Source organism: Macrosteles quadrilineatus, unplaced genomic scaffold (assembly GCF_028750875.1).
Source record: "Macrosteles quadrilineatus isolate MER2022 unplaced genomic scaffold, UCM_ALF_1.0 Scaffold_3__2_contigs__length_128488019, whole genome shotgun sequence".
Taxonomy (NCBI): domain Eukaryota; kingdom Metazoa; phylum Arthropoda; class Insecta; order Hemiptera; family Cicadellidae; genus Macrosteles; species Macrosteles quadrilineatus.
In genome coordinates, this window is record NW_026542596.1 from 12,710,055 (window position 1) to 12,727,144 (window position 17,090).

Below are 17,090 nucleotides of genomic sequence, written 5' to 3' on the forward strand. Positions count from 1 at the left end.
GACGTGGTCTCTGGATTGGTGTTTGTGTCATCAAAAGCTGAAATTGGACTAATTCTAGTGACGGAGGAGAGTGTTGAAAATATAATGGGGGATTCATAATTGATTTTTCCATTCAAAATTATTGACAATAATAACCAATTTATATGGTCTCGACATTCTACATTACTGCAGAAAAGGAAATTTATTAAATACTTTGAGAAGTTTGAAATATACATAAAACTATTGACAGAACAAAAAAATTTTTAGTGAAAACACTGAATCCCATTATATTTTTAATACTCTTCTCAGTCACTACAATAGTCCAATATCAGCTGTTGAAAACGCAGACGACAATCTACAGACCACGTCGGACCGTCATAACCTGAACCTGTTTCAGTTTACTTTACTTACTTCCAGTCCTGTCGACGGCAATGTACGAATTGACAGGCCTATCTGTAATAGTTTCGTGTTTTGTATTAAATGTTTGTCGTATTCTGACGAAACCTCCAGAAGTGGATCTTTTTAAAATCCTGACGATGGTGGAGTTAAAGAACCACCAAAACATATGTAGCAAGTAAAATTCGACACTGGCACATTAAGGATTGTCTGGCAAGGTCCGTTTTTACCATTAGAAGCTATCTTAATTACGCACGGCAAAATGTTGTTGGTGGTGATAGTGAGCTACTTAGAAACACTTTTTTGGGCTGCTTATACAAAATTATACATTCATTATGACAGCTAGCAAAAAAATATCCCCCCCAAAAATCTCAAAATAAGCCCCCCCCCCAAAATTCCTGTGGCGCAAACGCGCCACAGTGCCCCCCCTCTGGGCACCCCTGCCAACACATCTTCTCAAGTTACTGGATCACTTGTGGGCGTGTAGTTAGCTCACTGACATCGGTTTCAACAGTTTCAGATTCAAAGCTGGAGGAACGATTTTCCATTAAAAATTGGATCCCAGATAGCTTCCTCCATGATTCCCTGACTGTGTTTATTTATTTATTTATTGACCAACGGCTGTAGCCAATACATAAGAAGATACAACAATAATTGAACAATATAACAAATAACAATAAATAGCAACAATAAATAAAAGTTAACAAACAGGAAGAAGTTTCGATAATAATCTCTAATTCAAGAAAATTTTGATAGCTAATTTGGGTGCTAAAACAAAAACAACAATATTCCATGGACCAAAACAAGCAAATCAACAAAACAAACATAAGAGAAAATGCGAAAAATCTTCCTTGATGTGTGATTTTGATCCAACTTGGTAAATTTATTTATTTTAAAGCTATTAATATTTGACTAAAACACACACTTTTTTAGTTTCCTTGTAGCGGCAAACCTAGGTACTCACTAAACCTAATGCTATTTAAATAGATTTAATTGAAAATCAATTCAGACAAATGGAAATTCGCTTAGTCGGCAGATTTGCTACGGCGGGGGTATTAGTAGGTTGTAGTTGTTGATAAGATAGCATTCTTTGCAATAATCTTTTTGTTTACTTTCCGAGTTGGTACAGTAATTAGTATTAGATTTCAAAATAGGTTATTTGTAAAACTAAAAAAGATGAAATGTTTGTTTAGTAAAATTGCCAAAGTATGAATGATTTTTCTTTTCCAATAGGCTCAGCTAACCCAAGATGAGAGACAATAGACAAATTGTTTATTGAAATATTCCTAGAGAACATTCATGTGTAAGACCGTTCTGCCAATTTATAGGATTAATCAAGCTGCGGATTAGCAACGATGGCAAAAAAATTATTCAAGTTAAATTAATGTTATTTAGCGACTGCCAAGACTTTTAGTATAAGGAGGTCTATCATCTTGTGGGCAGACTATACAGTTGTTTACTTCACCGACCACCGATGAGTTACCGATTGCAACCAATGAGTTGATGAGTTACATTTTGTGTTTTTAAAATTTTTGTTTTTACTACGGTTAAACTTGGGGCTCTCCAATATTGTTTTATTAATAGATGTATCTATGGAGATAAAATAAATAAAATAAAAAAGTTAAAAGATATGTATATTGCATTTAAAATGTTTCATTATTACGTTGGGTTTGCATTAACTATTATTTTGACTATCCACGATCACTCAGTAACTCACAACTTTAAATTATGAGTCTATTGTATTTTGTTTCAAGTCTAGTCCTCTCTGAGGTTTTAAACCCTTCTGTTGTACATTAACTGAGCTTAATAAATTATTATACGTTGGCCTACGGAAATTATACGGTAGAGTTAAGATGTGCACGTACCTGAAGTATAACGTAGACTGCGTTGTCGTCCTCATCGTCTTGTCTCCAGGGTTTGAACTTTGTACTGTGGACCTTTGATTTCTATGCTATTGTTCTTAACCATTGTAGTTGTCTACTTTACAACATCTCCCTCCGACTTATAAAAGAAAACTTATTCTTCTCAAAAAAAATTAAAACTTGTTAGGTTACTTCACCTTATAAAAACATTTCCCTTCCAATATAAAACAAAAACACAAAACACATCTTTCTGGAAGGGAACTCTTTTTTTTTTTTCTTATAGATTCATTTTATCAGGCGCTCTTCGAGTCCTTTGGGACCGCCTGATAGCTTCTGTGTCTTCCCCTTGTTGAGGTTTTCCATCATTGAAATTTTGATTTAGTGATTTTCTTGGACTACCTAAATTTGCTTGAGGTTTAGGTGGCGATATAGTTGTTGAAGGTCTAAGTGGTGATTTGATTGATTGTCGATGTTTAGGTGAATGTTTTTGAGGAGATCTAGGCTCTGTAGGTTCTGTTGTTTGTCTGATTTCTGGTTCTTTTATTTCAGGCACAAGCCACTCTTTATGTTCCTCTTCTTTTGTTAGATTCTTCCTTAGGTGATCAGCGTGAACAAATCTTGTGCGGTTTCCTTCCTTAATCAAATAGGTTACAGGGCTTATACATTTGATTACTTTTCCGGGTAACCAGTTCACTTTTTCCTTCCTCACCGAGCGAACAAAGACGTTTTCACCTACTTCAAACATTCGTGTTGAGCCTCTACGGTTATCAGCACTGTTCTTGATTACTTCTTGTTTCCGATTCATATCTGCTGACAAGTTAGGCTTCAGAAGACTCAATGGTGTTCTTGGTTTCATTTTTAAAAACATTTCTGAAGGTGTGCATCCAGTAATAGAATGAGGAGTGTTTCTGTAGGTAAAGAGAAAATTGTCTATTTTGTGTTGGATGGATCGATTAGGTTGATTTTTCTGGTCGTGTAGAAGTTGTTTTAAAAAGGTTTCCTTGACGGTTTGTACCATCCTTTCAGCTAACCCATTCGAAGCAGGGTGGTATGGAGGGGTGAGAACATGGTGGATTCCATTTGTTGTCAAGAATTCCTTAAACTCACTTGAAGTGAACTGCGGGCCTCCATCAGTTACAATTGTTTGAGGTAACCCATAGGCTGCAAAACATGTTCTCAAACGTTCTATAGTCTTCAAGGATGTAGTGTTGGACGACATATAAAACAGTTCAACCCATTTAGTACGACTATCTACTAAAATAAGAAAGTCCTTGCCTTCAAAGTTTGCAAAATCAAGATGTAGTCGTTGCCAATTTTGACTAGGCCATGTCCACGGTTGAAGAGGTACAACTGGTACTGATTTCCTGGTTGATTGACAAATATTGCATTCTGCAACATATCTTTGAATATCCTTATCCATACCCGGCCACCAAACGTAGCTACGAGCTAACGATTTCATCCGTGATTCACCGGGATGCTCTGAATGTAGTAGATTAAGAATTTCCTTTCTGTGAGTCGGGGGTATGACCACTCGAGTTCCCCACAATTAGCAATTTAATTCTACTGATAATTGATGTGTTTTGTCAGTAAACGGTTGCAACTCCTCACTAACATGATTAGGCCACCCATGTAAGGTGTAATCCATCGCTTTTGACAAGATTGGGTCAAATTTTGATGCTAGGCCTATATCCTTATGTGTTATAGGCAAACTGTAAGATGTAGAAAAGAAATTGATTTCTTCAGGTTCCTTCTGGTCGTAATTGCATGGCAGTCGGGACAAGGCATCTGCATTTGATATCTCCGAGCCTTTCCGATAGATAAGTTCATATTGGTAGGCTGCCAAGATAAAAAAACAACATTTATCAACTCGAAATATAATATATATATATATAATATATAGTTTGTCGAATTGTCGACAAACTCAGACTTGAAAAGTGCAAACTATGACTCATAGGAATTTTCCCCGCTTCTCCTTCAAAACCCTTGTTCCATTTCAACTCCACTATCCCTTTTAGTTCACTAGTGAAGCAAACAATCGTCTGCAACTGGAACCAACTGGGATACTTATTACTGAAACAATACTAGCTACTCAGATGTACCATAGACTAAGCAACACAAGTAGACTCCTCATCCCATTGTAAATTTTGAAGCTTGTTTTTTGTGTCTAGTTCATGTACGTCCACACTGATCGCTGGGGTAGACAACATTTTGTTTATATTATTTTAGGGTTATTTTCATGATTTGTGCTTTATTATTTGGTTATATAACCAGGAGACCAGTTATTGTTTATGATTAAATTGTTTTATTTAGTTAAATTATGATTTAAATGACTGAAATAACAAGAAAAAAATTGTAAACAAAACATAACCTCTACAGTTGGACGTACAGAATAAACAATAAAATTAGCTTCAGCTGTTCCATAAGGATGACAAATCTACTAAGGGAGTATGATTTATCTATGGTTGTACGTTACCGCTCCTGCAACTGCTCCTAGATAACAGTTCTTCTCTCCAAACTAGAGCGTGTGTTATTGAAATAACTGCTACTTGAAAAGCCGTTATTTACTCGTAACCACTTGAAGCGCAACTACTCCTCTCCGGCACTTTATTTGTAACAGTTCTTGAACCCTGTTCCTTCTTCCACTCTACTTCGACTTGGACGAACTTCTAATGAAATGAAACTTCCAAAATGGCGGAACCAAACCTGAGACAATTTAAATATATTGAAAAATCGCACTAAAAATATTAACAGGAGAAACTTCTTTACATTTTAACATTTACACACGAACTGAACAATTTAAAACCTCGTCGCCAGATTTGTTGTACATTAACTGAGCTTAATAAATTATTATACGTTGGCCTACGGAAATTATACGGTAGAGTTAAGATGTGCACGTACCTGAAGTATAACGTAGACTGCGTTGTCGTCCTCATCGTCTTGTCTCCAGGGTTTGAACTTTGTACTGTGGACCTTTGATTTCTATGCTATTGTTCTTAACCATTGTAGTTGTCTACTTTACAACAGCTTCCAAGGTTTGTTTTGTGACCCTGTTATGACTTAATTTAATGTGGTGTGGATTAAAACTGGTAAGTTTTTTTTTGTTACTTTAATATTGAAATACATGAGGGGTTTCTTTATATTAAGTAAGGTCTTCATGAGCTCCTGCCACCTGTATGAAGGACCAAGCTAGCTCAACTCAAATTCTAGTGCTGTATTCCTCACTTCCTAAGTTACTAATCTCAGTATCGTTAAGTAGCTCTTAACAATGGAAGTCAAGAGAAAATCAATTGTAATCCTATAGTTAATTATTACGAAATGTGTTAAATTTTTGTAATTTAAGGAGTCAACCCCTATTGAAATCCATCACCATACGACACATGCCTGCTGGGACAAAAGAGAAAATTGTATGTATGTAGTAGTGGTAATTTTGGAGAAGGCCAATCACATTTGCACAACAAGGCTAGCCTCAGGTGTCCTATCAGTTTAGGACAAGGCAGTGAAAACGTTAAACCAACTTTCGTTGTAGAACTCCTTACGAGTAACATGGCAAACCTACAATCCTTAAACAGGCCAATCCACTAGCATTCGCTAGTTCGTCACTAGCGAATTTGGAAGCCATGACAACCATTACATTCTATACTTTGTTCAGTACAATTTATAACAACACCGGGTTCTAAAAAAAATGTTAATCTTACACTATACAGGCCTTCAGCATGGTTAATTGATATTTCACTGTATGACAGAAGTGGGCCAGCAATCTAGGAAACGGGATATTTTCTTCAACGATTAAACCACAAGTATTAGGAGCAACTGAGGAAACTTGAGGAAATGAGACATCCTCAGTTATATATTTTTTTATACAAAATATTCAGCAAAATCTAATTTATAGACTCTAACAGTGTCAACAGTAAACAATAAATTTAAGCATTATTTATGATTATTTCAATTTGAAGTAACACTATCAAGTCAGTTGAACAAAATTAGCCAGTGAGGCAGTCTAAAGTTGATGTTTATTTACCTACCTTATAATTATAACTTAAAATCAACACATTTCCCCAGGGCCAAATACTCTCTCCAACAAAATAGAAGTAACAAATGTGGTTCGGATTTCACTAATAAACTGTAGGTCCCTTAGTTGCCATTAGCTGTATGGGCTATTAATTAACAGCTGTGTCTAAGGAATATGTCGGCCTTAGTCACTAACAAGGCTACAAGATCGCGCCACTCATCCTACACTCATCTCCATTCATACTTGGCTTAAAATGCATACTTTGTATGGTCGCCATTTAATTGAAAAGTATTAAAAAGTAAATAACAGAATAGTAATAGAAGTAACTCAATTAGAAGTAACACTATCAAGTTCAGTCGAACAAAATTAGTCAGTGAGGCAGTCTAAAGTTGATGTTTATTTACCTACCTTATAATTATAACTTTAATCAACACATTGCCCCAGGGCCAAATACTCTCTCCAACAAAATAGTATATAAATACAGTGTATAGCAATTAAGTGAATACTAAAACCAATATCTTAGAGACAAAAAGGTTCAAATACTTGTACAAGATGTAGGCCTAGTTATTTACATTTTCAAAAGTTAAATACATCATTTTTTAAGTTCTTTGTTCTAACTACCAATGATTATATTACTACCATTATACTACTTGGATCAATTTAACTGTTTTATTTTCCCTTTTCTTTGATTTGATTTAAAAATGCGCAGTAGTATGTTGCCCACCACCACAGATACAGCTCTTACATTACTATTGTCAAAGGTTGTACACGTTAGGCTCTCGTTAGTGGGTGGTGATAGTTTTGTTATTTAATCCTTTTTGTCTCTCAGTGCTTGGTGATACAGTACCATTACTTTTAAATTACGTAAAATAGCAATTGTAGTAAGTATGTACTTATTCAGGTAAGTAATAGGTAAGTGATTTTTTATCCGATCTATTAACACGTTTTCTGCAGGCAGAGATTTATGTCAATTGACGGAACTTGTTTTTAATTCCAGAATACCCATAGATTAATGACGTAAAAACTACATTAATAATTTGGCAATGTAAAAAAAAAACAGTACTTTACAATAATGTGGTTTTTCTATTGATGGTAACACCTAGCAGTCAATGGTTTGGGGTCATGGTTCTCAGTTTTCGTTAATAACCATAATTAAGAACTTGCAGCAAACCTGTAATTTTTTTTATGTACTATTAACTCAAAGCAGTCATCAATGTAGTTTCTACTTAATGAATTGTGTCCTAACTAAACTCTTTATAAAAAAAAACCATATTTATGCTTTGAAAGAGATTAGCGGAATTAAACTCACATCCACAAATCCTAAATCCTCTGATCCATTACAATTAAAAAGATTGTGTTTAAAATCCTATGCATTACTTAAAAAAAGAGAATGCTTAAACATTGTCGAGTAAACAACTCATATTTCATTAAAGTTGTTTGTTTCAGGACAATTCAACCAATGATCCTGGACCAACATTACATTGCTCTCAAAACGCAAGTGATCAAGGCTGAAAGAAGAGTTCTAAAAGAACTTGGCTTTTGTGTCCATGTTAAACATCCTCATAAGGTGAGTATCCATTTCTATATTGTATGTTGATTGTAGTTTTGTTCAGTTAATATTAAACTTGTAGTTTAGATTGGTAACTTGTCCTATAGGCTAAAATTAGTTCATTCTTTTAAGAGTTCCCCAGACAAAACTTTTTTTTTAAGAACTTGAGGAATACCAAGCAGGGTTAGTGAAATAAAAGTAGTCATACAAGGCTTCGGACCCCAAGTCAAGTGGTAATTTTTTAACAGTCACACAGTAATCTATTGGACTGTAAAGAGTTTTTAGTAGTTAATTTACTATTTTTTATAGCTCAGTATTTTTTTTTTTTAATTCAAACAAGAATGTTTCATAAGATTATTCACTCTAATTATTACCGTACTGTACAATACAAATGGTTTCTTCTTTATTTCTTTTAGACTTCCCTCCTTGAATCTCTTGTTTATAACAAGTTCTGGCCATAGTTCATGTTCGATCATGTTTTCTTGTCGGATACGTCTAGTCTGTCAGGTTTTTTTGTGTAGGTATAATTTTGCCGGGTATGTGATCTTATATTTTTACAGCATCAACAATTTATTACCATACTTGAATTGATCAGTAATTAAGATTTTATTACAAGTTACAAGATTTCTCATTATTGTTATGTTGATTTAAGATTTAACATTTTTGTACTCAGCACATTTTGTCAGTGTCAATAACACCAATTCTCAAGACCTCATTGTGTATACCTACTCTTTAAAATTCAAACGCTTGCTTTGGAATGTAAATAGATGATTTTAAGAAATACTAAAAATTACTTTCTCGCCTACAGATCCTGCCTTGCTTTGTCCAAGGACGGCACTGGTTATACCTGGTTAAATTGATTGTGTTCTTTTGCCAACAGATAATCGTGATGTACCTGCAAGTCCTAGGCTACGAGAAACACCAGTCGCTGATGCAGCTGTCGTGGAACTACATGAACGACGCGTTGCGCAGTGACGTTTTTGTACGCTACGACCCAGAGACAGTGGCGTGTGCCTGCATTTACCTCTCGGCACGTCGCCTCAAGATCTCCCTACCCAAGGCCCCTTCGTGGTTCAGCCTCTTTCATGTAACCCAGACACAGATAGAGGATGTTTGTAGGAGGATACTGCGGCTCTACGTCAGGTCCAAGGTAAAAAAAATAACAATACTCATCAGGTACATCCTCGGTGCAAATACATTTATTTGGTACCCCCTGGAATTGGTTTCGTAAATACTATTTCTCCAGAACTCCATTATTACCTTCCCTGTAGCAGCAAATCAAAGTACTCTTTTATCTAATGTTATATAAATAGGGAATAAATATGACATTTTAAAATCCAATCAGGCAAATGGAAAAATTCACTTAGTCTTAGGATTGCTGTGAGGGGAGGGGGTATTTAATATTTAATATTGAACAGGGAACAGTCCAAACCCTGATCTTGTTGCTAAATAAAGAGCGACCTTTTGTTAGAGAGCATCAATAATTGATTATGATGACTTGTTTACAGCCCAACTCAGAGGAGCTTGAGAAGAAGGTAGAGGAACTGAGGAGGGAGTACCAGGAGGCTCGACAACGAGCTCGTGGCATCTTGTCTGGCAACAACACTCCCAACAGTGGTGCCTCACCCATCAACAACACCTCTCCAAAGAACAACCACTCTGACAAGAGACGCAGTGAGAGCAGGAGTAGGTCCAGGTCTCGCAGTCGTAGTCGCACCCCTTCCAAACACAAGCGTTCCAAGAAACACAGGTCAGTCTCTTACGTGATTTTAATCCTGTAAAATAGGGTTTTTATGAAATAGGTTGTTTTCTTAATTTGATTTTTAAATATTTATAAACATAGTAGGCCTAAGGGCTAGGATTTGCATTTTTATGAAGAATCTTGCAATAGAAATAAGGTATTGAGATTATTTAGAACTGTTTTCATTTTCTAGCAGATTTTCAGTAATAATAATTTTTCATTGAAACATCCAACTATCGAAATCATGTAAGACCCTCTGTTAGAAGTTCTCTGAATACTATGTACAAAAGGTATGCAGTACATAGTATTCAGAGAACTTCTAACACTCTCCCTATTTGAGTGTTTTCATTTTTAGGTTGGAATTAAAAAAACAAAATTAAATTAAACATTGCTAACCTATAGCAATTTACCGTATCCTATTAGTGTTTCACATACTTGGATTTTCTACTCTTTAACAGTTGTTTGTGAATCAGTAGTCATTGCCTTGAAATTGTAAGTTTTGTACAATCTGTCTTATTTTTCAGCCGAGGCAGGTCAAGATCAAATGATCGTAGGAACAAGAAGTCTCACAAATCACGGCGTAATAGCTACACCCCCTCTCCCTCCCCACCACCACACAAGCGGCGTGAGAAGACAAGATACCGATCACGCTCTCGCACACCTGTGCGTGCCAGTAGCTACGACAAGTATTACCCTAGCAGTGATAGTAAGAAATCCAGAGCAAAGCACCGTCACTGACCCAAGCTGTCCTAATGTTTTAATTTTTTATATTATACATTTTTCTATTTTACATTTTAGGTTTTATTATTTATATTAGAACTTACTGGCATCTCGTCTCTTGTACAGTAGTTGCATAAGATGTGATCCATATAGTACAATTAAATCAATTTTTAGTGATGTATTTGTATCAAATATTGTCAATCAATGAAAAGATTAATAAAATAAAATATTTTAAATGCCCTGTAAAAGTTTACATTATGTGTGTTTTTGTTACTAGAAAGAATCTATTTAAATTGCGATACACCCTGTTTATCATATTATGTTAAGAACCTTAACAGTGTTGACATAATTATGTTCACAATGAATACTAGAAATGTTTACATAATAATGAACAATATTTATCCACTAACATTAAAATCACCAACATGCTACTGTATGTTTAGTTCCCCTTCAAATAGAAGGTATTTTGCCATATTTTGTCCCATTAGTTTTTGTCAGAAGTACTAAAACAAAACAATTTAGTTATAGTGTGTTCTTGCTATGGTTCTCAAGCAATAAAAATAGCCTTCAGAATAATTTTTTAAACCTTGGACCTAAAAGATATTAAAATGTAAAAAACTAATATTATTTGCTGGTAACCATTTTCCGAAGAAGCTTAGTAAATCTTGTAGGTTTTGGTTTAAGTACTATTTTAATGAGCCCAACCGCAAACTGTGTTCTAACATACAAGTTCATAGCAACAAAAAACAATCTATATTACTAATTATATAAGCGATTTAAAAAAATCAAAATTGTTAGAGTTTTAAAGCTCACATCACAGGATGATGGGAGATGGCTCAAATTAAAGGTCTTGGTCCCATGGGGTTGGTAAAAACTAAAAATAGCAGATTATATCCAAAATCTACCAGAAAATAAGAAATAAGGCAAATAACAAAAAATATCTCCCGTTAAAAATTCATTGGGATTAAAAAACGAATGTGTATTTTCATTTTTATGCTACTTTTAATTCTGTTGAATAGAGTCTGTGAAGTTTGTTTACAAATCAACAAATAATTTAGATAAATTCTGCTTTCGTGATCTAAAAATCATCGACTTATTATTTCCAGAGCTGCTGTGTGAAAGATCATTTGATTCTTAGTTTTAAATATAACAATAATTTGTTTTACTACATGCCACTAGTTTATATTAACTATCGAGAATTTTATTTCTCTTTGTGTTACATTTACATTCTGTTGGTACAATTTTTGTCAGTGTCATCGAATAAAGTGGACATAAAGTAATTAAAGTACAAGTACACTAGTCGTGCAAGTTAATAACTTAAATAACCACATATTGTTATTAACTCGGTTGTGGTCTTAACATTTTATGAAACGGCGTTAAAACAAAGCTTTTAGGTGATTTTTTGAGATTTTTGGTACTTGACTATTTTTAGTGGGTTTGACAACTTAATTTTGTTAGTTTCCTTTTATATTAAAACTGACATAGTGTGCTTTAGTCGGCTGTTGAATTTTTGCCAAACTTGTTTTGAATCACCTTTTCTTTATACAAGCTCTTAACAATGATGAGTAATACTATTGTTATAACAAATCAAATTATTTTGTTGCTTGAGTGGATAAAACAAATCACAACCCATAGAAACTTTAAAGGCGAGTTAAGACACCAACTATCAGCAAACTTAAGTTTTCTACCAGACTAATGGCTATGTCAATAGTTTTTATGTGCTTTCATATCTCAAAATGTTACAGAGCTTACTATATTTTTTTTATGGTAATACTTACTCCTTTAATGTAATGACACTGTAATTAAAATGTAAGTTTGTAAATATTGGGTCAAACTATTTTATACATTAGTTGTAAATAAATTCATGTACAAAAGATAAATATCATTATTTACTCCCTTTATAGTTGACTTTTTGACAAATTATTATTAAAAACTAAATAGAATTTTTTTAGCACGCGGCTAGTTTAAATTTTATTGTTAGGGACACAGCTCCATAAGAGCTAGTCTAATAAACTTTATTGTTAGGGACACAGCACCGTAAGAATTAGTGTAAAATTTATTGTTAGGGATGCAGTACCGTAAGAGCTATAGTCCGTCTGTTTGGCTATGATACCCAGCGGATTAGGAACCTTCTCGGAACTCAACTCACCCTTGCGACCCGCTCACTGAGCTGGCCGGAGACAAACAGTGACTCACCCGCTGTCACAGTCCCACAATTCTGTAACTTTTTTTTTATTTTAAGTTAAAATAAATTATTGTTCTTTATATATTTGAGTTCTACATGAAATTCCAAAAATATTGAGTCCAAACACGTGGATACTTAATATCTACGATCTGAAAGTAGTACAATTACTCTGTATCGTCAACCAGTTTTGTCCGACTTTCAGGTCGTAGATATTAAGTATCCACATCGTGTTTGGACTCATAAATTTTTTAAATTTCATGTAGAACTCAAATATATTAAGAACATTTTTTTTTCAACTTAAAATTAAACAAAGTTACAGATCTGTGGGACTGTGACAGCGGGTGAGTCATCTTCATAAATAAATCAAACATTACGCATCACGAAAACCGGCTTATTCTTAAAAGATTACTAAGGAAAACTATTCAAGGAAATTGCACAGTTTTGTTAAATTTGCTAACAATGAGTAAGAGTTATAAGGTATAAGGTATTGTTGATGGAGGAGTCATAATGAAAAAGCGCACAAATTAAAATCAAAAGTTTTATTATTATATTTTTATTTATGGGTACTCTATTGTAAGGTTCATAATTATAATAAATTTAACTTATCTTCTTCTGTTTCGAAATTCAGCTCCTCAACTATTATTTCAATGGCATGGGCTTCTTCCAGAATATGTTGGATCAAGTTTTCAAACCACGAAAATTGATGAGAGCAATCACCCTCTGGGCAAATAAGCCTTTTCGGGTTGTTTGAACATTCAGATTGTTCACTACAACCATAGATTAAACATACTCCTCAAGGACTCCTTGAGGAGTATGTTTAATGCTACAACTATGCACATTACGTTTATGGTTCGTTAAAGTAAATTTACTAGCAAAGTGTTTGTCAAGTGGTTTGTCACAAACTGAACATTCAAACTTTTAGCGAATTTCCCATATAGGGAATAAGCTATTACCGTAGGTCTCATGGTAAGACCTATACCCGAGACCGATTTACTTTTTCGTTTTGAGGTCCACAGAGGCCAAAAACACCATCCGTTCAAATTAATATATATATAATGTATTTGTGTGTGTGTCCGTTAGCGCATAACTCGAGCAAAAATGTTCCGATTTTGATGGAATTTGGTACAAACATGTAAACCTACGTTTATTCGAACGAGTTCACGAACCAGCATAAACGGACCATGGGCACAGGGGTTTATGGGGGCTAGGGTGAAAATGGGGTTTTCTCATTTTTGACCCTAAAAACAAAACATTTTGCAATTTCTTTTGAAACCATTTTGTAGAGCTTAATAAAAAGAAATAATTTAGTGTATTGAAGCGTTGTTGTATGCTCAACGGTCACGGAGAAAATTGCAAAAAAGTGTAATATAAAATTCCCATGTTATTCTTATGGAGGAAATTAAAACTGTTGTAGTTTACTTGTTTATGGAAATATTTTAGTAAAAATGTAATGAGACAAGTTGAAATTCGCGTAGTCTGCAGGTTTGCTGCGGCGATGGTAATTATCAGACATACTGATCCAGAGCTCTTTAACTTGAAATTACACCATCGATTTAAGAGAAAGTGCCCAATCACTAGACAAAATGAAGGTTGAAGACAGAGATCCACGAAAATCAAAATGAACACCTAAAAAGGAAATGGAATGGAACTCTTTGTTTGTAATGTAACGTTTTTAACAAATCTATTCCAAACAGTTCCGTGTAACGGTGTAACTGTTCCAAAAGTTCAAAAAAGGAAGGTGAAATACTGCGGTGAGAAGGTCGTAGCACAGACAAGGGAAACAAAACTTTTATTTCCTTAGTCACCTAGGCTATCTATGGAGGGAGGACTGAGGAGGGAGGAAGTTGTAATTGGAATGGATGGAACTTCAAAACGGCGCTTTTTCGGATTGCAATAGATATGGGTTGGTACGCCTGCGGACGCCACAAACGTGTTGTGCTGGGAAGTCGGAAAGGCATTCAATGACAAAACGGTGCGAAATGATGTTTTTACATGTATATAATTTCAATAATACCATGATAAAACGTGTATACACGTGTTAACTAATTACTTCATGTATTTTATAGGCGTGTTTGAGGCAGTATTGTACATTATACGTAGCTATGGCTTAACAAAACGCGTTCAATTAAAATTCCTAACATAAAAAGTGCATAATCTTTTTCCTAAGCCGATCACATCAACTTTGAGCTAGTCAAATGTTAATATACAATGTGTAGAATAATCAGTATAAATAATATGATTGAGGCAGTCCCATAAACTACGAAGCTACAAGGCAAAATCTATATGGTTTATGGTATAATATACCATAACTTAATGGTTATTTTATTCAGGTGACATAATATGGAAAAATATTGTGCACTTTTTCCATATTATGGAAAAAGTGCACAATATTTTTCCTAAGCCGACCACCATCAACTTTGAGCTATTATAATGTTAATATACAGCGTTTAGAATAATCGCTAATTACCATTATAATAGCTCAAAGTTGATGTAATGGGCTTAAGGTAAACATTGTGCACTTTTTCCTGACGCGAATTCTTATCAACCATATAGATTTGGCCTTATAGCGTCTTAATTTAAAGGACTGCCTCAATCATACTCATACTGATTATTCTACACATTGTATATTACCATTAGAATATCTCAAATTTGATGTGATGGGCTAAGGGTATACCTTGTGCACTTTTTTCCTGACGCGAGATCCTATCAATCATATAGAATCGGCCTTATAGCTCCGTAATTTAAAGGACTGCCTCAATCATACTCATACTGATTATTCTATACGCTGTATATTACCATTGTATAAGTTATTACCATTAGAATAGCTCAAGTGGATGTGATGGGCTTAGGAAAAAGATTATGCAATTTTTTATGTTAGGAGTTTTAATTAAATTAGGTTTGTTAAGCCATAGCTACGTATAATGTACAATACTGCCTCAAATATGCCTAAACAATACATGAATTAATTATTTCAGCACGTGTATACACGTTTTACCAAGGTATTATTGACATTTTATACATGTAAAAACATCATTTCGCACCGTATTGTCATTGAATTGCGTTTCCGACATCCCTGCAAAACACGTTTGTGGTGGCGTCCGCAGGTGTACCAACCCGGAATTACAATCCGAAAAAGCGCCGATGAAAAGAGCCGCTAACCTCACGACGGTCGAAAACCGAACAAACAACAAAAGAAAAAAGCATAACAGCAACAGAACAGAGTAGAGTAAAGTAAACAAACAGAGAGAGAACTCTTAGGCCTAACCTAAGTTTGTGTTGGATAGTCTTTGGTTAAACTCTTAAACCATAGATAAAAAAATAATAGGTAGTCTATGCATGGTTAAACGTTGCCTAAACAGTAGTAACTTCAGGTTAATTTTGTTTGTTTGTTTGATGTCTTAACATAAGAAGTGTTGCCCCATACAATATAAAAGGTTTTATAGGCCTATGCATGGAAATGGACTGAAGAAAACAAATAAATGTGATTTGTGGGCATTTGCAGGTAAATACTTAGTCATTCCATATTTTAATTATTAGAATAAATCCTAGTTTAATACTTATTGATAGGCCTACTATTGGTATTTGTTTAGGCCTACTTTAGGGGCTTTTAACGAATTTTGAAAAAAGTTTTTTTTCTCATTATTTGGCCTATTTTGAACACTTTTTACATTTGGCAAAGGCATCAGCGTGAAACTGGCAATAGATTCATCTACTTCACCCTGAAAATCGCAAAACGTGCTAAAAATTTAATTTTTTATATAGCCTATATAGGCTATATTAAAAAAAAAAAAATAGGCCTACTTTTAATTTGTTTTTACTACACTTAACCCTTAGAGTGCCAGGCGAGAAATAAAAGTAACGCTAAAAAAATGCCGATGATTTTTCCCGAATCAAGAATCAAGAATCAAGAAGTTTATTGGCCATTAAATACAATGTACAGGAATACATTAGCGTACAATAGGCTTTGTCAAATAGTTTTAGTACAAAAAATCTTAAGTTTCTAGTCTAAGTCTGAAATGTACATTTAAGGTATTCTTCAATGCTATAAAATGCTTTTTGTTTTAGCCAGTTTGAGATAGTTTCTTTGAATTTTACAAGAGGTAGATTTCTTACAACTAATGGTAACTTGTTAAATAACAAAAATTGCTGGTAACTGTGACTTCTAAATGATTTGTGAAGGCGAATGTAAGGTGTTACAAGATTATGTTTGTTTCTCGTGCTGTGTTCATGTTGATTACATTGTTCACTAAAATTAACTATATTTTCCTTAACATAAACCAGATTACAAAAAATATACATACATGGTAACGTCATTATTTTAAGACTAATAAAACTATCTGTACAATGTTCTTGATTGTTTTCTAAGCCTACTATGCAACGAATGACTTTCTTTTGCCATATGAATACTCTTTTTGCATCAGCGCTATTTCCCCATAAGCGCAGGCCATAGTTCAAATGAGAATTGAAAACACCATAGTAGACCATTAATAATACCTCAGAACTGACACACTGTTTGAGTTTCCTCACTAAACAAGTAGCTCTAGCAAGTTTTTTACATACAAGGTCAATATGGCTACTCCAGGTTAACTTGCTGTCTAACACAATTCCTAACAGCTTAACAGGTTTTAAAAGATCTTCATATTCATGAC

The 17,090-nt window shown here is 34.3% G+C and overlaps 2 protein-coding genes across 2 annotated transcripts in view; both read left to right on the forward strand.

The window, feature by feature from the left end:
• The window catches only part of LOC128988837 (cyclin-L2), a 35,576-nt gene extending 23,450 nt beyond the window's left edge, over positions 1–12,126 (forward strand). The window contains exons 3-6 of the mRNA XM_054410523.1: positions 7,693–7,813; positions 8,676–8,945; positions 9,304–9,545; positions 10,061–12,126. Coding sequence (XP_054266498.1) covers positions 7,693–7,813; positions 8,676–8,945; positions 9,304–9,545; positions 10,061–10,274 — 847 coding nt within the window. The 3' untranslated portion in view covers positions 10,275–12,126. The remainder of the gene's footprint in view (positions 1–7,692; positions 7,814–8,675; positions 8,946–9,303; positions 9,546–10,060) is intronic.
• A 3,655-nt stretch (positions 12,127–15,781) lies between these two features.
• The window catches only part of LOC128990688 (integrator complex subunit 5-like), a 39,283-nt gene continuing 37,974 nt past the window's right edge, over positions 15,782–17,090 (forward strand). The window contains exon 1 of the mRNA XM_054413207.1: positions 15,782–15,943. The gene's annotated coding sequence lies outside the window, so the exon portion shown is untranslated. The remainder of the gene's footprint in view (positions 15,944–17,090) is intronic.